The 26,713-nt window shown below is 44.0% G+C and overlaps 1 protein-coding gene across 1 annotated transcript in view; it reads right to left on the bottom strand.

Annotated features, from left to right (window-relative positions):
- The window catches only part of STARD9 (StAR related lipid transfer domain containing 9), a 173,519-nt gene that overhangs the window by 81,275 nt on the left and 65,531 nt on the right, over positions 1-26,713 (bottom strand). Inside the window, exons 4-7 of the mRNA XM_084846678.1 lie at positions 25,444-25,560; positions 10,762-10,794; positions 10,606-10,667; positions 9,612-9,724 (exon numbers count right to left, since the gene is read on the bottom strand). Of these exons, the coding sequence (XP_084702804.1) occupies positions 9,612-9,724; positions 10,606-10,667; positions 10,762-10,794; positions 25,444-25,560 (325 nt within the window). The remainder of the gene's footprint in view (positions 1-9,611; positions 9,725-10,605; positions 10,668-10,761; positions 10,795-25,443; positions 25,561-26,713) is intronic.

Genomic DNA, 26,713 nt, shown 5'->3' with positions numbered 1-26,713 from the left:
TTCATTGGGTATGAGAGGCTTCATTGGAACAGGAAACTGGAAAGCCCCCAGAGCACATGCATTGTTTCATGTTCAGTCCTTTGGATCCTAATCTATGTCAATTTGTTTATTGTGCAGAAAACAGAGATCACAGTAATTTATTTGACAATAATGTAATGCAAACAATTCTGAGATTTGGTTATCACTACTTTGATATCAATACAATTCATATCAATACAAATTCACACAACCGAAAAAAAGAAAGCAATTCTTTAACTAAAGAATGTTCTATGCGCTCGCAAAAACGGAAACTACAAGATCAAGAATAAAGGATGCTGCAGCCCCTCTGGAGAGCATCATACTGCAGAGATGCAACTTCTTCAGTAGCAGTTAATATACAATGCCATCACGGGGAGATGTGCTGCTGCACTGGTACTCATTGTCTGTGGGATTTTTTACAGTCTATGAGCTAGTTGCTACTAAATGCTAATTTGGATGTTACAAAAGAAACAAAGAGTGATGAAATACGAGTCACATGAACTTCTACAATACCTTTCTACTGCAGCATCTGAAGCAGGATTCAGAGACAGCACCTGCAAGGAGATCTTTGGGTTCCAGAGGTCATCAGGAGCTCAAGGAGCTCACCACAGGTATTACACTAAACTTTCAGGAAAATTGTAAGTGTAATGTTTTGCCCAAAATCTTTTCTTTCTGCATAAGCTTGAAGAAGGGACATTTTTGGTTCTCCTGCTACTGTTTAACAACTAACTACCAGCTGAGTATTTCTTCAGATTTATTAGGGCTATGGGAAAAGACTGAAGTATGGGGATTTTTAGCATTTGTTTGTTTGTTTATTTATTTATTTATTTATACATTTATATTCCACCTTATATCATTAGGATATCAGGATGGCATATAGATAAAATCAATGTAGACAGTATAAAACAATAAATAATTTAAATAGCCAAAAACATATTAAACAATTAAGCAGCTAATACCAATTTAAAATCTTAAACGATGAAACAGTTAAAACAGTGTGCTACTTTAGGGAATGCATTTTGCCCTCAAAGGCTTTGATAAAAAGCCATGTTTTTAACTTGGTGCCGAAATGAAACCAATGTCTGTGCCATCGGGCCTCCAAGGGGAGGGCATTCCATAGCCGGGTGCCACAGCAGAAAACACCCTTAGACAATAAGATGACTTAGCAGACACTTGATAGGGATTCATTAAAAAAATTATTTTAAATATTTTTATACCAGCTTTCCATAAAAACCACCAAGGCAGTATACAACAAATGAAAGCCATATAAACAAAGAACAACAACAAACATTAAAACCAGCACTAAAATCACCATTAAAACATTAGAAACAATAAAAACCACTAAAAACATTTAAAAAGGCCAAGTTAAAAAGATGTGTCTTGACACCTTTTCTAAAAGCAGCGAGAGTGGGAACCAACTGTAATTCTGAGGTGAATGCATTCTACAACTTGGGAGAGACAGAAGAGAAAGCACTTTCACATATGCCCGTCAAGGAGGCCCCTGTGAGCAATGGTGTCCCCAAAAGGGCTTCTCCTGCAGATCTTAATAACCAGCCAGGTTCATAGTAAGAATATGAATCGAACAGAGAAACAAAAGAAAAATAATTATTTAGAGAAAACATTAACAGTTTATGGAATTTACTGCCACAAAGGGGCATTAAACAAATTCATGGGAGAGATGCTTAGAGCCATTGCCAGATCTATGGCAGCTACATAGAATCTCCATGTTTGGAGGCAATATGTTTGTAAATACCAATAGCTGGGGGGAGGGGGAATGGGCTAAGCCTGTTGCCTTCATGCTCTTGTGGGCTTCCTGGAAACATCTGTCTGGCCACTGTTAGAAACGGGATAGTGAATTCAATTAAGTCTGCGTCTGATCCAATAGGGCTACTTTTATGTTCTGTTTATGGAATCTGTAATGGACATTTTACTCTTAAAATTAAACATGTTAGCACTGGTAGAGAAGGGGTGGCATAAAAAACATAACTTTGTTTTTTTTAGATAAGAACAGCCACTTTTAAATAGCACAGAACGATCTCAAAGTCTGTCTGAGCTGAACTCTTGTCTTTGATTGCATCATTTCCTGCTTTAAAAGTTGCTGGTTCCTTAACAGTTGAACCATCTGTAAGAGAGAATGTTGAAACCATTCCAATAAGGAGCATTGAAAGGCTTTCAGCATTTAAAAGGCCAAGATCTCAAAAACATTTACAGTGAATAATGATAGCCTGAAAATAATCCAAACTGGTTAGTAATGGGGTTTTTGTTTTGTTTTTAAAATGAGATTTGTAACCGGAAAATGCAGTATGTTTAAAACAGATGAAACTACTGCAAAAGCAAGAATGGCCACTGTGTTCAAATTTAAGGTCATAGTGAATGCATGAAGCATCGGACCAAACTTAACTTGCATATTTTAATTACACCTAAGGCCAGAATCAGACATTACAGAAGATGTGTGGTTGCTGCTGAAAGTTTTCCCTACTCTCTGCATATAACCTCTCCTGTCTCCTTCTCCTGTCTCCCCGCTAGCATCTATTAAAATAAAACATGTGACAGGCATCATCATCTTCTGAGTTTCCATACCCTTTCAAGTAGCAGCCAATGAAGTAGAGCAGGCGGGGGAACTAGCCCCCCCGACAATGATGATGTCAGATTATATGTTTCATTTTACCAGACATCATGGGGGGCTGAGAATAAGGACACAAGATTGCTGCTTTTAGTGGCAGCCTCTAGTCGCATTTTCACTATTTTCTAGATATACATAAACATACAGTTTGCTACTGAAACAAAGTTACATTCACAACTCTCCTGCAAACAGTGAGGAGGGGGTTGTTTGTTTTGGCTACCTATAAAGTACTGGCTAGACTGTTACAAGCACAATGCATACAAGAATGAACAACTTAAGTTTTGCCATGTGTTCCAGAAATTACACCAAGCTTATTTTATCCATATTGCCAATTCATATGATGCAGGAATGTGGATCAACATAATCTGAATTTATTTTTTCTAGCTCTTCCAAACAGTAGCGGATTGCTTTCAGAAGAATTATCCATATGCGACATTTCCAGGCATGTTAATGTATATTGTCCAAAATCCAGAACTTGATGTATGCTGCAATGTTCATTCCAATGGAAAGGGAAGCCCCATGGGCACAACCCTTTGTGTACACAGAACCATCTCTTTAAGGGAATAATTTGCAGACAAGAGAGCTTGTTATGTGCAAATGAGTTCCCGCATAGTATCACTCAATTAAGGTGAGTTTGAATGAATAGTCCACAAGGCCATGTTGACTGTTAAGGCTGCACACATAATTCACCATACTTGTGAATAAGTCCCATTATAGTCAGCGGGATTTACATCAGAGTAAACCTGCACAGGATGGAAGGTGTTCATTAGAATGAGGCAGCCAGACTGACAGCAGGGACCAGAAGGTCTGAGCATATAATACCAATTCTGGCCTGCTTGCATCTGAGCCCAATTCATGGTACTGGTTTTAACCTATAAAAAGCTTTACATGGCTTGAGACCACAATATCTGACAAAGTGCCTCTCCTGATATGAACCTACCAACTAAAATCAATATTTGAAGCCCTCCTCCAAGGGAAGCTTGCAGGATGGGAACAAGGGAGAGGGCCTTCTCCCATTGTTAAATGCTTTCCCCATTGAGGTTCGCCTGGCACTAACACTGTCATTTTTGGGGCGCCAGGTTAAGACTTTCCTCTACTCCCAGGTATTTGATGGCATATGATGGGGCTTTTAATGTCAATTGATTTATCAGGTCCCAGTATCTTATTGTAACTTTTAAAAACTTTTTAAATAGTTTTAAAATTTTGCATGTTAAAGATTTTATATTATGTTTTTATTATGTTGTATTTTGGGATTTTTCCCCTTCATGGATCACTGCCTTGTTGTGGCGAACGGGCTTGCGTAACTCAGTGAAGCCATAAGCTATGCCGTGCAGGGCCACCCAAGACGGACAGGTCATGGCAGAGAGTTCTGACAAAATGTGGTCCACTGCAGAAGGAAATGGCAACCCACTCCAGTATTCTTGCCAAGAAAACCCCATGGAACGTATCACAAGGCCAAAAGAGATGACGTCAGAAGATGAGCCCCTCAGGTCGGAAGGTGTCCAATATACTACTGGGGAAGAGCAGAGGGTATTTCCAAGCAGCGCCAGAAAGAGTGAAGCGGCTGGGCCAAAGCCGAAAGGACACTCAGCTGTGGATGTGTCTGGTGGTGAAAAGAAAATCCGATGCTGTAAAGAACAATATTGTTTAGGAACCTGGAATGTCAGATCAATGAATCAAGGTAAGCTGGATGTGGTCAAACATGAGATGGCAAGACTGAACATCGACATCTTGGGAATCAGCGAACTAAAATGGACAAGCATGGGTGAATTTAATTCAGGTGACCATCCTATCTACTACTGTGGGCAAGAATCCCTTAGAAGAAATGGAGTAGCACTCATAGTCAATAAAAGGGTGGGAAAAGCAGTACTGGGGTACAATCTTAAAAACGATAGAATGATCTCAGTACGAATCCAAGGCAAACCATTCAACATCACAGTAATTCAAGTCTATGCCCCAACCACTGATGCCGAAGAAGCTGAGGTGGATCGGTTCTATGAAGACCTACAACACCTTCTACAACTAACACCAAAAAAAGATGTCCTCTTTATCATAGGGGATTGGAATGCTAAAGTAGGAAGTCAAGAAATCACCGGGATAACAGGCAGGCATGGCCTTGGTGTACAAAATGAAGCAGGACAAAGGCTAATAGAGTTTTGCCAAGAGAACACGCTGATCATAGCAAACACTCTTTTCCAACAGCACAAGAGGCGACTCTACACATGGACATCACCAGATGGTCAATATCAAAATCAGATGGATTATGTCCTTTGCAGCCAAAGATGGAGAAGCTCTTTACAGTCAGTAAAAACAAGACCTGGAGCTGACTGTGGCTCAGATCATGAGCTTCTTGTTAAAATCCTAAAAGACGATGCTGTTAAAGTGCTGCACTCGATATGCCAACAAATTTGAAACACTCAACAGTGGCCACAAGACTGGAAAAGGTCAGTTTACATTCCAATTCCAAAGAAGGGCAATGCCAAAGAGGGTTCAAACTACCGTACAATTGCGCTCATTTCACATGCCAGCAAGGTGATGCCCAAAATCCTACAAGCTAGGCTTCAGCAGTATGTGAACCAAAAACTACCGGAAGTACAAGCAGGGTTTCGAAGAGGCAGAGGAACTAGAGATCAAATCACCAACTTTCGCTGGATCATGGAGAAAGCAAGAGAATTCCAGAAAAACGTCTATTTCTGCTTCATTGACTACGCTAAAGCCTTTGATAGTGTGGATCACAACAAACTCCGGCAAATTCTGAAAGAGATGGGAGTACCAGACCACCTTACCTGTCTTCTGAGAAATCTGTACAAGGGTCAAGAAGCAACAGTAAGAACCAGACATGGAACAACTGATTGGTTCAAAATTGGGAAAGGAGTACGACAAGGCTGCATACTGTCGCCCTGCTTATTTAACTTATATGCAGAGTACATCATGAGAAATGCCAGGTTGGATGAATCACAGGTCGGAATTAAGATTGCCAGGAGAATTATCAACAACCTCAGATACGCAGATGATACCACCCTAATGGCAGAAAGTGAAGAGGATCTAAAGAGCCTCTTGTTGAGGGTGAAAGAGTAGAGTGCAAAAGCTGGTTTGAAACTCAACATTAAAAAAACGAAGATCATGGCATCTGGCCCCATCACTTCCTGGCATACAGAAGGGGAAGAAATGGAAGCAGTGACAGATTTTATTTTCTTGGGCTCCAAGATCACCACAGACAGTGACTGTAGCCATGAAATTAAAAGACGCTTGCTCCTTGGGAGGAAAGCTAGGGCAAACCTAGACAGCATAGTAAGAAGCAGAGACATCACCTTGCCGACAAAGGTCCGTCTAATCAAAGCTATGGTTTTCCCAGTAGTAACGTATGGCTGTGAGAGCTGGACTATAAGGAAGGCTGAGTGCTGAAGAATTGATGCTTTCGAACTGTGGTGCTGGAGAAGACTGTTACGAGTCCCCTGGACTGCAAGGAGGTCAAATCAGTCCATCCTAAAGGAAATCAACCCTGAGTGCTCATTGGAAGGACAGATACTGAAGCTGAAGCTGAAATATTTTGGCCACCTAATGCGAAGAGAAAACTCTCTGGAAAAGACCCTGATGCTGGGAAAGACTGAGGGCAAAAGGAGAAGGGGACGGCAGAGGATGAGATGGCTAGATAGCATCACTGATGCAATGAATATGGACTTGAGCACGCTCCGGGAGAGAGTGCAGGACAGGAAGGCCTGGCGTGCTATGGTCCATGGAGTCACGAAGAGTCGGATACGACTAGACGACTGAACAACAACAATTTTGGGATTTTAATTTTTGTGAATCACCAAGACAGCTTTGGCTATTGGGTGGCATAGAAATGAAATAAATGAAATTAATTGAAATCAGTCTGTAAATTCCTTAAAAATCCATGTGCCTATTCCAATCAGTAGTTTCCATTAACTAGGAGAATATATGTATGCAGAAATATATAGGTCATATCCTTCCTTACTGATTGTTCTTCTAAGGCAGGGGTGTGAAACTTGTGGCTTTCCAGATGTTTTGGTCCTCAACTCACATCATCCATCACCATTCGCTATACTGGCTAGGGCTGATGGGAGTTGTAGCAAACACATCTGGAGGGCCACTGCTACGCTAAATACATAATTAAAACAAATAAGGGAAAAATAAAGTGCCACATACTCCTACTTTTTAAACTTTTTAAATATTCAACTGGCATGTAAATATACCAAGGTATCCTCTGACCAGTAACTCAATCAAACTGAATCACCAGTACAAAATCAATCCAGTTCATGTGGTCTCACAACAGCATTTTAAGTCTATCACATGACACTGTTTAACAAAGACAGTATTTCCTTTTTTAGGCATCTAGCCAAGCCCTTCTAAAAGTTTGAAATGCAATGTTCCATCATTAGCAACAGACGTGCATCAGAGCTTTGCAGGAACATATGGGCCTATCATAAGATGCAGATGCTAGGCAAATGCAGCCTTATATGGAGTGCCCAAGCACGATTCCCAGAAGTTGGACAGTTGCCATTTTCCCTCCAATGTCCATGTTATGCCATTGCTCTGATCCCTATTAGAAAGTAAGGAACCAACAGATCACCCTTCTCTGATTATAAATGCCATCAAGAAACACCATTTTCAGCACCATTTCTGCAGATTGACAGTAGTTCTCTCATTTGCCAGAAGCCATCCTGTCTATACACGTCCATCATAAAACAAAGTACAGCTTTCATGGAACAGTTTGCGTTAATCCCACTTTTTATTTAAGTGAAAAATGCCTAGCTATTTGGAAAAATGTTACTTGTTCAGCAGATTGTCCATCCACTATCTCCAAATTCATAACTGGGGCTTAATTAATAATATACAGCAACGCTACTCTTGTTCTCAGAAAAGGCTGGAAAGCCCTTAATAAAGGTTTTTAGATTCATTACAGTCCAGGAAGATAATTCATGTGATATATCTGATCATATAGTTCAGAATGGTGGTAAGTGCTCACTGCTTGCGTACATTTATGCTAATTCCTGTTGGAAAGACTATCACATGAAAACTGCAACTAGCACAATCTAAGAAAACAAGTCCCCTGTTTATATGGATCACCCCATCAGTATCGAGCACTTGTGATAAAAACCATCTAGTTTGAAAGCATTCTGCAGCAGCGGGTAAATTATCTAAATGTTATCTGGTAATGAGAACAGTAACATCAGAGATGGGCCTCAATCTGCTCTGGAAATAATATGGATTTGCTGAACAACCCCTGGACATACCCAACACATTGTGTCGCTTACCAAAACTAACAAGGATAGTGGGGAGGGCTCCATTCACAGCTTGAAGGCTGCAGCATGATCTCAGGCCCTGATGCTGCTACATGTGTGTGGTGCACCTGGAAAAGCCCACATCCCCAGCTTTGCCAGATGCACTGCAGCTGAAGTCCTCAGGCCATGAACTGAGCCCTCCCTTGAGATAGTTTTCATCTCCAGAAGTTTTGAAATGTGTGCCTTTCTTCCTGATTTACAGTAAAAAAAATATTTCCAAACGTTATTTTGTCTTCATAGATCCACAGTTTACCTGCTTACTTAATAATACCGTATCTAAATATTTGTATAATTTTCCATTTCTTTCCAGGCAAGAATGTTTTTAAAAAAAACACCTCATTATCAGGGTAGCAGAAGATCTGATTTATCATTTGTAAAAGCATTAAAAGATGCAGCTTTATACAGGTATGAGAAATCAATAAATTATCAGCTGCAAACAGACAATAGAAGAATTTTTAAAACTTCAGCAGAATAGTTTTTCTTGTCCTCCATATAATATTTCAGATAATTTAAAAATAGATTAAATCATGTGAATGCCAAGAGACATTATCGTACTTTAGACACTGTAACGAAACCATAAAATAATGAGCATGTTAAATCAAAACACACACGGTACAGTAAGCAATAAAGTTCTAATAGGGTTCTACGTAGGGATGGCATAAGAATTCTTCCGAGCCTGGTTCTGATTCAAACCCAGGGGGCTAGAAAGACTGAGTTCAAACTGGGCATGAGGCTTCCAACCCCCAAACTTCCTTTTCCAAACACTCTAAATCCCAGCACTCGGGAAAGGATGTCCCACAGTGTTTTTTCCTGCCTCAGTGCAAGCTACTGGAGTGAAGCAGCTCCTTTAGTTTGCCCTAGAGTAGAAAAAAAAACCCTTTTAGGGGCAAAATCATGGTATGGGATCAAGTAACCTCCACCACCCCGATTTTGCCCCTCCTTTTTTTCCTTCTTCCCCAGTACAAACTAATGGAGTTGCTTCCCTCAATTAATTTGCATTGAGGCAGGGGCGGGGAACCTTGTGGGAAAAAATCAGGGTGGAGAAGGGCATCCCACCCCCAATTTTATCCTTGCAGTGCTTGTTCCATGCACCCTTAGGAATTAGTTGCTCCCTCAGTTCCTGTGGGGGCAGGAAACAGAAGATGAGGAGGCAAAACTGGAGGTGAGTGCTGAAAATTAAAGATGGAGGTGGCCAGCCCCTACCTTTGATTTTCTGTATTTGCTCCATATTCTTCCTGCTCCCATAGGAACAAATGACACCACTATTTCCTATGGGAGCAAGAAACAGATGCTCTGGGGGTGAGGGCCAAAAGCCAGCCCCCCTCCCCAAGTTAGCCACATAAGTCTGGCTTTTGGTCCCCACCCCCTGATTTCCCCCCTGCAGCATTTGTCTTCCCGTCCTCGTAAGAACTAGTGGGGTATTCGTTCTGATGGGAGTGGGAGAAAGGCTTCTGAGATGAATTTTTTTTAATGGATCAGAACTACTCAAGTTCTTCCCATTTTTAATCTGAGGTGAGCTCAGAACAATGAACAAAAGCAAAGGAAAAACTGGATGACAAAACAATTCAGGGAACGTGATGATATAAGACTGGGGAGAGAGAGAGAGAGAGAGAGAGAGATCCTAAATGTGCACATACCAATCTGAAGTCCTACCAAAAGTCACCCACCTTGTACATACGGACCCATCTCAGGGTGTTCACGGACACGAAGTGCATATGGCTTCTTGTGGTCTGACTGCCTTAACAAGTCCCGAACCCGCTCATTATAGATTTCTAGGAAACTGAAAAGAAGAGGTAATGACACAAAAATTCTGGGCCAGTTTGGATGTACTTCTTCACAAGCAGAGGCTATGCACAATAAAGGGGCAAGATTGTGCATTCCTGCCCTGCCCACCAGGCACACCTGTCATGCCTCCAGGCCTACTGGATATCCATACAAAACATTTTCTAGGGCCTCACATTTGCTTAGGGCCTATTTCCATAAAATCCAATGCATTAAATAGCCTGAAAAAGCCCCCAGAGCCATGTAATGATATCCCATTTACAATCTGGGAATCAGCCATGTGATTCAAGCCTACTTGATCTGGATATGATGCATGCAGGCCCTATGTAAAATTATACCTATGCATAGACATTTGATGGCAGGATCCTTCAGAGGCAAGATGGGCACACCCAGCGGGTAAGGCGGAAAAGCACAATCTTGTTCCCTTACCAAATGTAGCCTCTAGTCTCAGAGAAGTTTGCCTAAACTGGTCCTTTCTTTGATATATAAAGACTATCCCTTTGCTGTTCCTTACTGGTTGTGTCATCCCCCCCCCCCCAGGCAGCGTCTGATTGGTTCAGATCACTGCTACTCAAAAGTTAAGGGGAAAAAGTTAATTTAAAATGGCCTTACTCAGCTGGCTGCCACTACATTAGCTTTTGCTTGCAGTGGGCTAGGAGGAGAAGCCTGAGCGCTACCAAAATTTTTAAATAACCAAACAAATGATAACACAGGATGAAATAAATGAAGACAATAATCATATAGAAAATCTTATCTGATGCCAAGAAAATTGCCTACAGCCATAGAAACAGAAAAGCAGAAGTGGTTTAATTAAAGGAAGAGGCAGAACATATAAATACCTATACAACTGCATGACAAAAGACAGAAACACACACCTACCTGACTTCCACTCTGCATGATGCTGACTGTTTTGAATAGCCATCTTCTCTTGAAAACAGACCCTATGTAAATCAAACAGTAATAGCTTTGCTTTTTGGAGAAAAATAATCAAGGAAATTTAAACTATGTAAATATTTGGTTGAATAAAATAAATACCTCACATATACGAGGTGTTAATCCAATGGATGCCTTGAAAAGCGAAGAAAGAGATTATATGACTGCTGTTCATTTGTGCTTATGTGTCACCAGTATTTACACAACTGTAAGATCTCCACAGTAATATCCAAGTATAATATGGAAAGCTAAAAAAGCAATGGTTGTGAAGATAAAACCTGAATTGCTTTAGGGAACTGATAGTCCAGCAATGCAACCTGCTTCTTCAGTTTTAGCACCTGGCAAATAATAAAACTGGACAGTTGGTTTGTAACTAAATTGGGATGGGGGGAGGGGAAGGGAGGGAAAAGACAGGTTGCTTTCTTTCTTTGAGTGGTCACCTGTGCATTCACACATATGGGCTCTGTTCCTGCATGAAGCCCTGTTTGGGAACCTTCTATAGTTGAATTTTTGTCAGGAACCTGCCCCTACTGTCCCAATGCACATGTTCCTAGTGGATTCCTGCCTATTCCCTCAGTACCTTGAGACCGCTGAATGCAGCCTCGGAACCAAAGGAAACCTTGGTACCCAAAGAAACCCCGAAGTGGGTACACTAACTGGGGTGTGTGTGAATGCACAGATGACCGCTTGAAGAATTAGAGTTAAAGGTAAGATACCGGAATCAGTATCTATGAGATGGAGACCAGCTTTGTCTCTGTTCAGCTTCCTTTGGAGGAGGAGGCTCAAGCCACCCATCTCTTATCTTGCCCTCTGATGTGGAAATGACCACTTGTGGATCATCATGGGAGCTTGGTCTCATGTTTGCCTCATTTGCCAGCCTGTTCAGCACAGGTATAGGTGAATTCAAAAGAGGAGAAAGAGATGGGACAGGAGCAGTTGGCAGAGGAACTGGCATAGGTACCAAGAGCTGACTTCTCTGACCCAGTGACTTCTTGTTTGTCTTTGGCTCCAACTAGAGCAATGGGCAATCCTTTCTTTTTTTATATACATTTTTGTGCCACCATGTTTTTTAGCGACCAACCCAGTGCTGGAGCGCTGGCATGAGCTTCTTTGGAAGTGAACAGTGCCAAAGGAGAGGTCAGACTTAGAGCCACCAAGGAAGCCACTACCAAGTGGTCACATGTCCCCAACTCACCAAGGGGAGGGTCCTTAGACACTAGAGACATCTCCAAGTCTCTGGATCTACAGATAGCAGACAAGTATTCAAGATAGCAGACTCTGATTTGTGGACTTGGGTCAGTGTCTACTGCCTTCAGTGAAAGCATTGCTTGTAGTCTGGCAGAACGATTACGACAGGCCTGCTTAGTGAAGGTTTAGCAGAATAAGTAGAATGATTCTACTTTATGCCCCTCTCCTAGGCAAAGCAGGCAAAGATAATTTTCATCTGTTGGTGGAAGCTTATTCCGACAATAAGAACATTTCCAAAAGGGGGCTGAAAGGACCAAAAGCCCTCAGACAGTCATGAAAAATGTGAACAAATATAAATCACAAACAAATAGAGAAAGAACAAGAGAGGATAGACAAATTAGACAGAGAAAATAAAACCTCAGCTTTCTAATTTCCCACAAGAAGCGAACAGAGAAGATTCCCTACTAGGCTGCCACAGTGGTCGTCAAAAGAGACTGAGGGAATAGGGGGGGAATGCACTAAGATAATGTGCACTGGGACAGTGAGGGTTGGATCCTGCAAAAGCATTCCTCAGTTAGAGAAGATTCTCAAATGGGGCTCCACACAGGGGCAAAGCCCATGTGTGATACAAAGATACCACAAAAAGGAAGAGGAGGGCAGGATCATTGTTATATACCACAAAGAAAACATCTTAAGAGAATTCCTATGTGTGGTATCCGTAGCTACACAAACAGATGTCCAGTTGTATATTGGAGGGGATACATTCCCATCCCCTCCTCCCACCTGCAGCACCCTTTGCTCCCCCCACCCCCCAAAAAGCCTCTCCCAAGAGTATAAAATGTGTGTGGTGGAGAATCAGTGAAAACTGGGCAGAGGCAACTTGCATTTTCATGCAAATTAACCTAATTCCACATTTTCAAACCAATATGCAAACCAAAATGCAGTTTGCATATCCAAAATTTGTACTTCTCTAAATATTGTGATGTAGTTCTCCAATCAAAAAATTCATACAACAATGCTTATATTTGAGGAAAGTGCACACAAAAATGTGAGTATTAGTGAAAATAATACAAACAAATGCACAATATTAAGGAAAAGTGCTTGCAAAAATGTGCATATTAGAAGAAAAGCTCTAATGCATACATTAGAAGAAATGCGCATGCATATGAAGTTTCATGCAATCCAAGAGAAACGGAAAGTGACAGATTTGTCCATCCCTACCCTCTCAGGAGAGACTTGGGGGGGGGGGCAGAGGGGGCTGTAGTGGGGAGGAGTGGTTGAGAAAGCCCTATTGTGACTTCTATTTGCATAACTGTTTGGATACAACCTTCCCTCCTCCATCCAATTGTATTAAACTTACACAAACCCAAAAGATTCAAAGAGGGTAAAACATAAATACAAGTATCAACTGCAATGCATAACAAGTATTTGATGACAATATAATCTAAATTATCAAATACTACGAACCCAGTATCTAATATATTAATATATAATGTATGGGTAAAAGTTGAAAGACGGAGGGAGAGAGAGAAAGAGAAGTAAAAACAATCTACTAAATATATAATAACTATGTGAAACTCAATGAAATTAGACCAAATTGCTTAAAAGTCCTCTTCCTTACCACTCAGTTGAAAAAGAGCCAATTCAAGTGTAGATAAAGAACACATAAAAACTATTCACTACTTTCAGTCCAGAGTGGATTTGTCCTTCCAATGCTGTATAACAATTATCTTAGCCACACCCTATGCTTCAAGTATCAATAACTCTTGATACGAAGATAGATTCCACTACGGATATAGCCTAAGAGAACATACAGCCTAAGAGTATATCTAACAAAAGGTGATCATTATAGAATCATTTAACAATCTGGTGAATGTAACACCAAAATGGAACAATTGTAGGACAAGCCCAGACCAAATGACCAAGTGTTCCAACACCCGAACTAGACCTCCAGCAGCTAGGTGTCCATATTATTAAAATTCTGTAAGGTGTCCAATTCCAAAGAAGGGCAATGCCAAAGACTGTTCAAACTACCGTACAATTGTGCTCATTTCACATGCCAGCAAGGTGATGCTCAAAATCCTACAAGCTAGGCTTCAGCAGTATGTGAACCGAGAACTACCGGAAGTACAAGCAGGGTTTCGAAGAGGCAGAAGAACTAGAGATCAAATCGCCAACTTTTGCTGGATCATGGAGAAAGCAAGAGAATTCCAGAAAAACGTCTATTTCTGCTTCACTGACTACGCTAAAGTCTTTGATTGTGCGGATCACAACAAACTCTGGCAAATTCTTAAAGAGATGGGAGTACCAGACCACCTTACCTGTCTCCTGAGAAACCTGTATGAGGGTCAAGAAGCAACAGTAAGAACCGGACATGGAACAACTGATCGGTTCAAAATTGGGAAAGGAGTACGACAAGGCTGTATATTGTCACCCTGCTTATTTAATTTATGTGCAGAGTACATCATGAGAAACGCCGGGGTGGATGAATCACAGGTCGGAATTAAGATTGCTGGGAGAATTATCAACAACCTCCGATATGCAGACGATACCACCCTAATGGCAGAAAGCGAAGACGATCTAAAGAGCCTCTTGTTGAGGGTGAAAGTGGAGAGTGCAAAAGCTGGCTTGAAACTCAACATTAAAAAAACGAAGATCATGGCATCTGGCCCCATCACTTCCTGGCATACAGAAGGGGAAGAAATGGAAGCAGTGACAGATTTTATTTTCTTGGGCGCCAAGATCACCGCAGACGGTGACTGTAGCCATGAAATTAAAAGACGCTTGCTCCTTGGGAGGAAAGCTATGGCAAACCTAGACAGCATAGTAAGAAGCAGAGACATCACCTTGCCGACAAAGGTCCGTCTAATCAAAGCTATGGCTTTCCCAGTAGCAACGTATGGCAGTGAGAGCTGGACTGTAAGGAAGGTTGAGCGCCGAAGAATTGGTGCTTTCGAACTGTGGTGCTGGAGAGGACTCTTATGAGTCCCCTGGACTGCAAGGAGGTCAAATCAGTCCATCCTAAAGGAAATCAACCCTGACTGCTCATTGGAAGGACAGATACTGAAGCTGAAGCTGCAATATTTTGGCCACCTAATGCAAAGAGAAAAGTCACTGGAAAAGACCCTGAAGCTGGGAAAGATTGAAGGCAAAACGAGAAGGGGACGGCAGAGGATGAGATGGCTAGATAGCATCACTGATGCAATGAATATGGACTTGAGCACGCTCCGGGAGAGAGCGGAGGACAGGAAGGCCTGGCGTGCTGTGGTCCATGGGGTCACGAAGAGTTGGATACGACTTAACGACTGAACAACAACAAGTTGTCCAATAAATATAAAATAAAAGTTTCTGTTGTAATAACTTCATTTCACTGAGGCTTGCTTCAGTGTTTTTAAAGCAACCCACCACTGGTTTAAGAGAACAGGACATTCAAGTTCATTATTCCAAAGTTCTCAGAGATAATGAATATCAATGTTATCTGCATTTTAAAGTTTTTCATTAAGATAAGAACATACGAACATAAGAAGAGCCATGCTGGATCAGACCAAGGGTCCATCTAGTCCAGCATTCTGTTCACATACTGGCCAACCAGCTGTCGACCTGGAACTCACAAGCAGGACGTGGGCACAACAGCACCCTCCCGCCCATGTTCTCCAGCAAGTGGTGTATGTAAGCTCACTTCCTCTGGTACTTGAGGTAGCACATAGCTATCAAGACTAGTACCATTTGATAGCCTTTGCTCCAGGAATTTGTCTAACCACCTTTTAAAGCCATCCAAATTGGTGCCATCACTACATCCTGAGGTAATGAATTCCATATTTTAACTATGCGCTGTGTGAAGATGTACTTTCTTTAATCTATCCTTACTCTCCTACCAATCAGCTTCATAGGATGACCCCAGGTTCTAGTATTTTGAGAGAGGAAGAAAAATGTCTCCCTATCCACATTCTCCACACCATGCATAATTTTGTAGACCTCTATTATGTCTCCCCTTACCATCCTTTTTTCCAAGCTAAACAATCCCAGCTGTTGTAACCTTCTCTCCTAGGGGAGATGCTCCGGCCCCTTGACCATTTTACTTGCCCTTTTCTGCACTTTTTCCAGCTCTACAATATCTTTTTTTAGGTGTAGGGACCAGAACTGTACGCAGTATTCCAAGTGTGGCAGCAACATAAATTTGTATAAGGGGTGTACGAACCCCACTACGTCCAGTCCGGGAGGGGGTCTGCGGTGAGGAAATCCAAGCTGCTTGGGGCCCCTGGAGCCTTGCCACGTCCATTGGATTTCAAGAGGTGGCTCGCCGGGACTCTTCTTCCCACACCAGCTGTTAAGGAAGCCCTTGACAGCCGGTGAAGAGAAGAAGAGCCTCAGTGGCACCGCAGTGCTCTCTCCCTGGCCTCCTTGAGAGGAAGCCAGGGTGAGAGCGCTGGGGGTGCCGACGAGGCCCTTCTTCTCTTCACCAGCTGTTAAGGAAGCCCTTGACAGCAGGCGTGGGGAGGAAAGGCCTCGGTGGCACCAACAGCACTGGGGAGCCACCGCCTGTAGGAAATCCAACAGACGTGGAGGTGGGTGGGGTAGGTCCACTGTGGACTTTGCAGGTCAGATTCTTGAGAATCCGGCCTGATTTCACTCTGCAGTGGATTTCTCTGCCATCCCAAGTAAAAGGGCAGTATGATATTGGCAGTTTTATTCTCAATTCCTTTTCTAATTATGCGTAACATGGAGTTTGCCATTTTTACAGTGGCTGCACAATGGGTTGACATTTTCATTGAGCTGTCCATCACAACCCCAAGATCTCTTTCTTGGTCAGTCACTGCTACCTCAGATCCCATCAAGCTATATTTGAAGTTGGGATTTCAACTTCAGCCCAAGAAAGAAGGAAAGCAAAAGGCAACAGTAATAGGGGGAGATATGCCCAATTAAATGCAAAATTCCAGAGGTTAGCCAGAAGAGATAAGGAATTATTTTTAAACAAGCAATGCGCAGAAGCAGAAGAAGATAATAGAATAGGAAGGACAAGAGACCTCTTCCAGAAAATTAGAAACAGCGGAGGTAAATTCCAGGCAAAAATGGGTATGATCAAAAACAAAGATGACAAGGACCTAACAGAAGCAGAAGAGATCAAGAAAAGGTGGCAAGAATATACGAAAGATCTGTATAGGAAGGATAATAATATCGGGGATAGATTTGACGGTGTGGTCAGTGAGCTAGAGCCAGACATCCTGAAGAGTGAGGTTGAATGGGCCTTAAGAAGCATTGCTAATAACAAGGCAGCAGGAGATGACGGTATCCCAGCTGAACTGTTTAAAATCTTGCAAGATGATGCTGTCAAGGTGATGCATGCCATATGCCAGCAAATTTGGAAAACACAAGAATGGCCAACAGATTGAAAAAGATCAACTTATATCCCTATATCAAAAAAGGGAAGCACCAAAGAATGTTCAAACTATCGAACAGTGGCACTTATTTCACATGCCAGTAAGGTAATGCTCAAGATCTTGCAAGGTAGACTCCAGCGATTCATGGAATGAGAATTGCCAGATGTACAAGCTGGGTTTAGAAAAGGCAGAGGAACTAGAGACCAAATTGCCAATATCTGCTGGATAATGGAGAAAGCCAGGGAGTATCAGAAAAACATCTATTTCTGTTTTATTGACTATTCTAAAGCCTTTGAATGTGTGGATCATAACAAATTGTGGCAAGTTCTTGGTGGTATGGGGTTACCAAGTCATCTTGTCTGCCTCCTGAGGAATCTGTATAACGACCAAGTAGCAACGGTAAGAACAGACCACGGAACAACGGACTCGTTTAAGATTGGGAAAGGAGCATGGCAGGGCTGTATACTCTCACCCTACCGATTCAACCTGTATGCAGAACACATCATGCGACGTGCTGGGCTTGATGAAGCTAAGGCTGGAGTTAAAATCGCTGGAAGAAACATTAACAATCTCAGATATGCAGATGATACCACTTTGATGGCTGAAAGCGAGGAGGAGCTGAGGAACCTCGTGACAAAGGTGAAAGAAGAAAGTGCAAAAGCTGGGTTGCAGTGAAACCTCAAAAAAACTGAGATTATGGCAACCAGCTTGATTGATAACTGGCAAATAGAGGGAGAAAACGTGGAGGCAGTGACAGACTTTGTCTTTCTAGGAACAAAGATTACTGCAGACGCTGACTGTAGCCAGGAAATCAGAAGACGTTTACTTCTTGGGAGGAGAGCAATGACAAATCTTGATAAAATAGTGAAGAGCAGAGACATCACACTGACCACAAAGGTCTGCATAGTTCAAGCAATGGTATTCCCCGTAGTAACCTATGGCTGCGAGAGCTGGACCATAAGGAAGGCTGAGCGAAGGAAGATAGATGCTTTTGAACTGTGGTGCTGGAGGAAAATTCTGAGAGTGCCTTGGACTGCAAGAAGATCAAACCAGTCCATACTCCAGGAAATAAAGCCAGACTGCTCACTTGAGGGAATGATATTCAAGGCAAAACTGAAGTACTTTGGCCACATAGTGAGAAGACAGGATACCCTGGAGAAGATGCTGATGCTAGGGAAAGTGGAAGGCAAAAGGAAGAGGGGCCGACCAAGGGCAAGGTGGATGGATGATATTCTGGAGGTGACGGACTCGACCTGGGGGGAGCTGGGGGTGGCGACGGCCAGCAGGAAGCTCTGGCATGGGCTGGTCCATGAAGTCACGAAGAGTCGGAAGCGACTGACCATATAAACAACATCTGTCCTACATCTTCGGCAGTGAAGACACTTGAAAAGAATTAATTTAGCTTCTCTGCAATTTCCTTGTCCTTCTTCAGTCCTCCTTTAACTCCACTGTCATCCAATGGTCCAACTACCTCCCTAGCTGGCTTTCTGCTTCTGATCTATTTAAAGAATTCTTTATTGTTGGCCTTGATGTTGTTAGCAATATGCTCTTCAAAATGCTTTTTTGCATCTCTTATTGTCTGCTTGCATTGCCTTTGTGCAAGTTTGTGCTGCCTTTTGTTTTCCTCACTTGGGCAAGACTTCCATTTTCTGAAGGAAGCTCTCTTACTCGTTAACCATGCCGACGCCCTCTTAGACTTGGTGCTGCATTCCTAACCTGTGGTATACATTTTAGCTGGGCTTCTATTATTGTGGTTTTGAGTAATCTCCAAGCATTTTGAAGGCATTTAATCCTCTTGACTCCTCCTTTTAACTTCCTTTTCACCAGTTCCCTCATTTTAGAGAAGTTTCCTCTTTTGAAGTCAAATGTGACTTTAATTTTCCACTTAAATATATATTAAATCTGATGGTACTGTGGTCACTGTATCCAATTGGTTCAACAACATTTACATCTCATACTAGGTCCTGGGTGACACCATTTAGGATTAAATCCAAGGTCACCTCCCTCTGGTCGGTTCCATGACCAACTGTTCTAGGGCACAATCGTTTAGGGCATTGAGAAATGTATCCTCTTTGTCATGACTGGAACATGCATTTATGTTACCCCTGCATTTATCCAGTCAATGTGGGGGTAACTGAAGTCACTCATTATTACAACATTTCCCTGTTTGGAGGCCTCCCTGATTTCATTTTCCGTCTCAAGGTCACTCTGAGCATTCTGGTTGTCAAGGGCTCCTTGGAGGCCTCTCTCAGTCTAATCCAGTAGCCAAGTCCAGACACAGACAAAGGGATTCCTTTCAAAGCTTTATTCTTCTTTTACAACTTAACAACTTTACAGGTAGTAACTAGATCTGAGCAGCAGAGTACCTATGCCCTAAGTTGAAACAGTTGGTCCCTGTTTGAAAGGGAATTACTGGCAGACCCCTGAACTTAAGGACTAGGGAGAGTCCCTCCCCTTTTCCCTTGGAGCCTCTGGGCGCAGCCCTTGTTTGCGCGCCAACCTGGCACTTCGCCTCCTTTCCGCGCCCTCCATCTGGCACCGCTCTCTGCGTCTGCGTCGCGCATCTACTAAGTCTGCTATCTCTGCTTGGTCACTCCCTGGACTGCTTTCAAGTCTAGGAATGCTGGTGGGAGGAACCTCCGCCAGCTGTAGGCCCTGGGAAAGCGCAGCGCGCTCCTCTCCCAGGAGCGACTGCTCTTCCTCCGAATCAGAACTACTCTGGGATTCTATGGGCTCAGTGTCCACCCTGACACTGGTCTGGGGGACGATAGCATGTTCCTAGCACTAAATTAGTTTTGGAGCCTGGTACTGTCACCCACAGCGCTTCTGTGGAAGAGCCTACCCCTTTTAGGTGTTCTAGTCCACTCAACTCTATGTCCTCTTTGACGTGCAGAGCAACACATGACCGTATTCCACTGGTTCCTTCTGTTCCACCAGGTTTCTGTAATGCCCACTATATCCAGGTTCTCCTTTAAAACTCTCCCATTTTGGCTCGGAGGCTTCTAGCATTTGCATACAAACACTTATACATGGTGTCCCTCCCCAGTTGTCTCTGGCATGTGCATCTTTTGCTATTGGACTTTGGCACATTTGATTGGCTATCATGTTCTGCCATGTCAGATAAGGGGAACAAGGGAGAGATGTGTAGTAACTGTCCCCTGCTCCGGGCCTGTCCAGAGCCAAAGGATGGCTGGGGGAGGTGTGACCCCATCTTCTGGCCTTCGTTTGCTTCTCTGCAATGCCAGGTCTGTTACCCAGAAAACCTCCCTCATCCATGACGTCATCCTGGATGAGGGTGCAGACCTGGCATGTATTGCGGATAGGGATGTACAAAAGTCACTTACCTTTTCGCAGCTTGGCTTCGCGGTGGGGGGGAGGCGCTTCGCTTTTCCCCCCAACGTTCAGGCGAAGGGGGGGAGGCTTCCCACCTCGCCCGGCCAAAATTCAGGCCGAGGAGAAGGCTTCCCGCCTCGCCCGGCCGAAATTCAGACCGGGGAGAAGCACCCCGTCTCCCTGGCCGCGAAACAAAAAGTAAAAAAAAAAAAAAAAAGACCCCGTGATAGGCTATGTGACGATTTACGTAGCCTATCACGGCTAGATTTCCAAAGTCAGCCGTGATAGGCTACGTAAATCGTCATGTAGCCTATCACGGGTGACTTTGAAAAAAAAAAAAGTGCGTACGCAAATGGCGGCGGCCCGTGGGCGCCGCCATTTGCGTTCCTTATTTTGGCACGTCTAGTCTACGTAAAGATTTACGTAGACTACGGCGAAAATAAGGGCAACGCAAATAGCGTTCCCTTATTTTCGCCGTAGTCTATGTAAATCTTTACGTAGACTAGACGTGCCAAAACAAGGAACGCAAATGGCGGCGCCCACGGGCCGCCGCCATTTGCGTACGCGCTTTTTTTTTTCCCCAAAGTCACCCGTGATAGGCTACGTGACGATTTACGTAGCCTATCACGGCTGACTTTGGAAATCTAGCCGTGATAGGCTACGTAAATCGTTACGTAGCCTATGCACGGGTGTGTGGGGTTTTTTTACTTTTTTTTTTTTGCAATGGCGGCGACGGCAGCCGGTCGGGAGACCGCCAGCCGCCCACGAACCGCCGCAGGGAGGGACATTCGCCAAAGGTAAGTCCCGTCCCGGGGGGGTGGCGGAGAATTTCACCGCCGATTTCGGGGGGCCGAATGCGTTGGCGCTTGGCCCCCTGAAGATTCGGGGAGAAATTCTCCGCCATCCCTAATTACGGAGACCTGGCTGGCCGAGGCTCCTGCTCCAACCCTTGCAGCCATGTGTCCAGCTGGATTTTCGTATGCAGAGCAGCCGAGGGCTGGGGATCGGGGAGGGGGAGTGGCTGTTATCTACCGAGAGTCCTTGGTCTTCACCAGACTCTCTCTCCAGGAGACCAAGGTTGCTGAGTGCATGTACTGGAGGTTGGGCCCGAAGGGCAGTCTGGGGATTCTGCTCGTGTACCGTCCACCCTGCTGCACGACTGACTCCCTGGCCGAGGTGCTTGAGGTGGTCTCTGATGTGCGTGTACAGTCCCCTAACTTATTGGTATTGGGGGACTTCAACGTACATTCGGAGGCCATCCTCACAGGAGCACCTCAGGACTTCATGGAGACCATGGCCTCCTGGGAGCTGCACCATATTCTAACTGGGCCCACCCATGTAGCCGGTCATGCACTAGACCTTGTGTTTGTTTCTGGAGAAGCGGGGAGTGATCTGGAAGTCGGGGGTATATCCACCACCCCCTTGTCATGGTCAGATCACTATCTGGTGACGTTGGACTTCTCTGTTCCACAACCCCTCCGCAGGGGTGGAGGACCCATTAAAATGGTCCGCCCCAGGCGTCTTATGGATCCAAATGGATTCCTGAACGCACTTGGGGATTCTCTGGGGCGCGCCAACGGCCACTCGGTCGAGACCCTGGTGGGTGGCTGGAATGCCGCAATCACTGGGGCATTAGATCAGGTGGCTCCGAAATGCCCTCTCCCCCTGAACAGGGCTCGGACTGCACCATGGTTCAATCCGCGGTTACGAGCTCTGAAACAGGAGGTGAGACAGCTAGAGCGCCGGTGGTGGAAGTCTCGCTCCAAAGACGATCAGACACGGGCTAGAGCTGTATCTTCAGCCTATCACGTGGCGGTGAAGGCAGCAAAAAAGGAATATTACGCTGCCTCTATCGCGTCTGCAGAGTGCTGCCCCAGGAGGCTGTTCCAAGTGGTCCAGAACCTGGTCGGTCCTGTGGCTCCTGAACCACTGGAGCATTCTAAGGCCTCCTGTGAGGCCTTGGCAAAGCACTTTGCAGATAAAATTGATAAGATTAGGTGTGTTACTTTGCACACTATGGATACTGTTAGTGAGCAAGAGGTGGCCTGTGGCAAACCGGTTTTGTGGGATCGGTTCCAGCTTCTTCCTCCTGACGAAGTGGACAAGGTGCTTTCATCTGTAAGGCCAACCACCTGCTTACTTGATCCTTGCCCATCTTGGCTCATTATGGGCTGCAGAGAGAGACTGGGTGAAGGGATCAGGTCGGTGGTGAACACCTCCCTTGAGGAGGGAGTGATGCCATCAGCCCTCAAGGAGGCAGTGATAAGACAGCTCTTAAAGAAGCCCTCCTTGGATCCTCAAGTTCTGAACAACTTTCGCCCAGTCTCAAATCTGCCATTTTGGGGCAAGGTGATTGAGCGGGTGGTGGCGGTGCAGTTGAAGGCACACTTGGAAGAAACTGATTATCTAGACCCATATCAGCCGGGCTTCAGGCTTGGGCATGGGACAGAAATGGCCTTGGTCGCCTTGGTAGATGATATGAGGAGGGCTCTGGATAGGGGTGAATGCGCCTTCCTTGTTCTCCTCGACCTCTCAGCGGCTTTTGATACCATTGACCACGGTATCCTCCTGGACCGCCTGGAGGGGTTGGGCATTGGAGACACCGTATTGCGGTGGTTCCGGTCCTTCCTCTCCGGCAGGTACCAGAGGGTAGCACTGGGAGAGGAGGTTTCGGATCTGTGCCCGCTCACTTGTGGGGTGCCACAGCTCCCCGATGCTATTTAATATCTATGTGAAGCCGCTGGGGGCTATCATCAGGAGGTTTGGGGTGCGGTGTCATCAATATGCAGATGACACGCAGCTCTCTCGTTCAAATCTTCACCAAGGTTGGCCGTAGAATCCCTGTCCAAATGTCTGGAGACTGTGAGTGGCTGGATGGGGAGAAATAAGCTGAAGCTGAACCCTGACAAGACTGAGGTACTTTTGGTGAGAGACAAGAGGAGGCTGGGGGATGCTGACCTGGTGTTGAATGGGGTACAGCTACCCTTGAAAGACCAGGTCCGCAGCCTGGGGGTCATTTTGGACTCCCAGCTGTCCATGGAGGCTCAGGTGTCAGCGGTGAGCCGGACAGCGCTGTATCAACTCCATCTGATACGGCGGCTGCGCCCCTTCCTTCCTGACCATCTGCTCCCATCGGTAGTACATGCCCTGGTCTCCTCTCGTTTAGACTACTGTAATGCGCTCTACGTGGGGTTACCCTTGAAGACGGTTTGGAAGCTGCAGCTGGTACAGAACGCGGCGGCTCGCCTGATTAAAGGCAGCCGCCGGCGAGATCACATCACTCCAGTGCTGAAGGAGTTGCAATGGTTACCAGTTGTTTTCCGGGCCAAATTCAAGGTGTTGGTTTTGACCTTTAAAACCCTATATGGTTCCGGCCCAGCCTATCTTAAGGAGCGCCTCCAGCAGCACCAGACAGGCTGCTTAACAAGATCAGCCTCGGATGGCCTTCTCTCTGTCCCATCAGCCAGGACAGCTAGACTGGTGGGGCCGAGGGAGAGGGCCTTTTCTGTGGTGGCCCCCACTCTGTGGAACTCCCTCCCGAGGGAACTCCACCATGCCCCCTCTTTAATGAGCTTCCGTCGTGCATTAAAAACGTGGTTGTTCAGGCAGGCATTTGGGGTGGGTTAGGATATTTTAGAAAATGTTTTTATTGTAGAATTTTATTGTTTTAAACTGTGTTATTGTATGCTGTACATTGCCCAGAGTGGCTGGATGACCAGCCAGATGGGCGATTAATAAATTTAATAATAAATAAAAAAAATGTACTCCTGGCCAATTTCCTCCCCTTCTACATTTAGGCAATCAAAAACATTTTCATCTTCATCCCTTTGGGATGATTTAACCTGAAGTGGATGCTTCCCAGCTCCTGCCAGCTTTTCCCCAGGGTTTAGTTTAAAAGGTGCTCTGCCACCCTTTTATGTTTAGCACCAGCAGTCTGGTTCCATTTTGGTTCAAGTGGAGTTCGTCCCTCTTGTACAGGCCTGGCTTGTCCCAAAATGTTCCCAATGCCTAACAAATTTGAACCCCTGAGACTCCTCAGCTTCACCTGTCTAGCTGGTCCTGCAAGTGGAACAGGTAGGTTTAGTCTACTAAAATATCCAAGTCCAATAACAAAGAAGGAGTTTCAGAAGCTGCACATGCATCAGTACCAAAAAGCTGAGATAATAAATGTTTAAGTTAAATAAACTGCCAACAACAACTCTTGACACCTTAAAAGCTGAGTTTGATCTATTTCAAAGTGGGAGGCCCAATTTGCCTCCCCAAAAGAGTTTTACAAGGGATTTTTAAACTAGGATTCTCCCATGAAGTAAATTTGTTACAAGAACTGAACATTATGTAGTCCAGTGTTCTGTGGAAGAACAAGCTCTTTAATATCTAAAAAGTAATTGCTATTAATTTAAATCATACAGGTTGAAATGTGCTATAAGTACACAGCAAGAGCCAGCAAGGTGCACAGAGCAAGAAATGGCCTTCAGGATTGGGCAGCTGTAATCGAACTATGTCCATATGGCAAAAGCAAGGATGACTTGAAGAAATGACATGCTAATGTCTATCATAATTTGACTATGGTAATGTCTATACTACTACATATACCACTACACATGTGACTTACTCATTCTCCATATTAATGTGAAATTCTTCTACCTCTTTCTGAAGCATTTGATACAGCCTACTGTGGAACATAGAATAAACGAAGGAATGCATTCTGAGAACCAGTTCTAATTTCAATGTTCTAATACTTACATTTACCTACAATAATAGATACGAAGTACCACCAGTAACATAGTTAGAATACTTAATACCACAATTCACTGCATGCATGGTGTGTATATAAAGGAAACAAACGTAAACGAAAGCACAGAATGCAATCAAGGGTGTAACTCACTGGAGTTCCCATCATGGTGTATGTTTTTCCTGAACCTGTCTGTCCATATGCAAAAAGGCAAATGTTGTATCCTTTAAAAGCACCAGATAATACTGAAGTACCAAGGTCCTGGAAAACCTGCAATGAACAAAGGAAGAGAGAAATACTCAGTAAATACCATCTATCGCCAAATTTCAAATTCGTGGAGGCCCATCAGCAGCATTATGCCACAGGTTTACTGGGGTCAGGTGCCAGCCCTGCCCCAATAATTCCTGAAAGCAATATGTGAGGTTGCAAGTCTGTGACAGCTACAGAGGAAGTTACTTCATTCTACAATGTAGTAGTGGTAAAGGAGCTTGGGGGTGAGACGTTCTGGTTGCATGTGGTGGGGGTAAAGCCACTTGAAGGGGAGGAGCTGAGAGGACAGGGAAAACAGATGGAACACCCTGATGAACGTATGGAATGAGGTTGCTTGATTAGAGCATAGAAAAGATCTGATAGTTTTAGAACTGGGGCATGATTTCATTAATTTTAACAGCTTTACAGCATAGTTGACAGCAAGAAGAACAGGTCATTAACTGGATTCAAGTTAATTATAGACAGTGCATTAAGAACAGCATTAAATTACACACTAGAGAAATAGGAGAGAAAAATTCCTAAGATAAGGCAATCTCTGCACTTCTCAGTAATAATGTCAGTGAATTAAAATCTCCTAAATTACCATGAACTTGAGCACACTCCAGGAGAGAGCGGAGGACAGGAAGGCCTGGCGTGCTATGGTCCATGGGGTCACGAAGAGTCGGACACAACTTAACGACTGAACAACAACAACGAATTATCATACCAAATATTATACACACACACACATACACAGGCTTGTGGCACCTTAAAGACTAACAAATGTATTTTGGTATAAGCTTTTGTGGACTATAGCTCATGATGAAGTGGGCTACAGTCCAAGAAAGCTTATGACAGAATACATGTGCTAGTTTTTAAGATGCCACAAGACTCTTTGTTGTTTTTGTTGCACAGACTAACACAGCTACAGCTCTGGATTTTTTAAAAAGTCATCTTATTACTCAGTGGGTAATGTGGCCTGCAATTGGAGAACTACTTAATTCTCCTTAAAAGAAGCACTCAGCATTCTTATCTTATAAAGAATAAAACCTATTTGTGTTTAGGCTTGGAATTAGGCACTGGTGGCTTATGGTAAGTCAAATTGCACTCTGTGATCAGGCACAGTTCCCCACTACAGACACAGCAGATGCTGCACAATGCTAGGTTTATTTAG

The sequence above is a fragment of the Heloderma suspectum genome, chromosome 1 (genome assembly GCF_057233095.1).
Source record: "Heloderma suspectum isolate Gila_16-S chromosome 1, 16-S_ref, whole genome shotgun sequence".
Taxonomy (NCBI): Eukaryota; Metazoa; Chordata; class Lepidosauria; order Squamata; family Helodermatidae; genus Heloderma; species Heloderma suspectum.
Note: the sequence above shows the minus strand (reverse complement) of the source record. Positions and strands in the feature narration are given on the sequence as shown.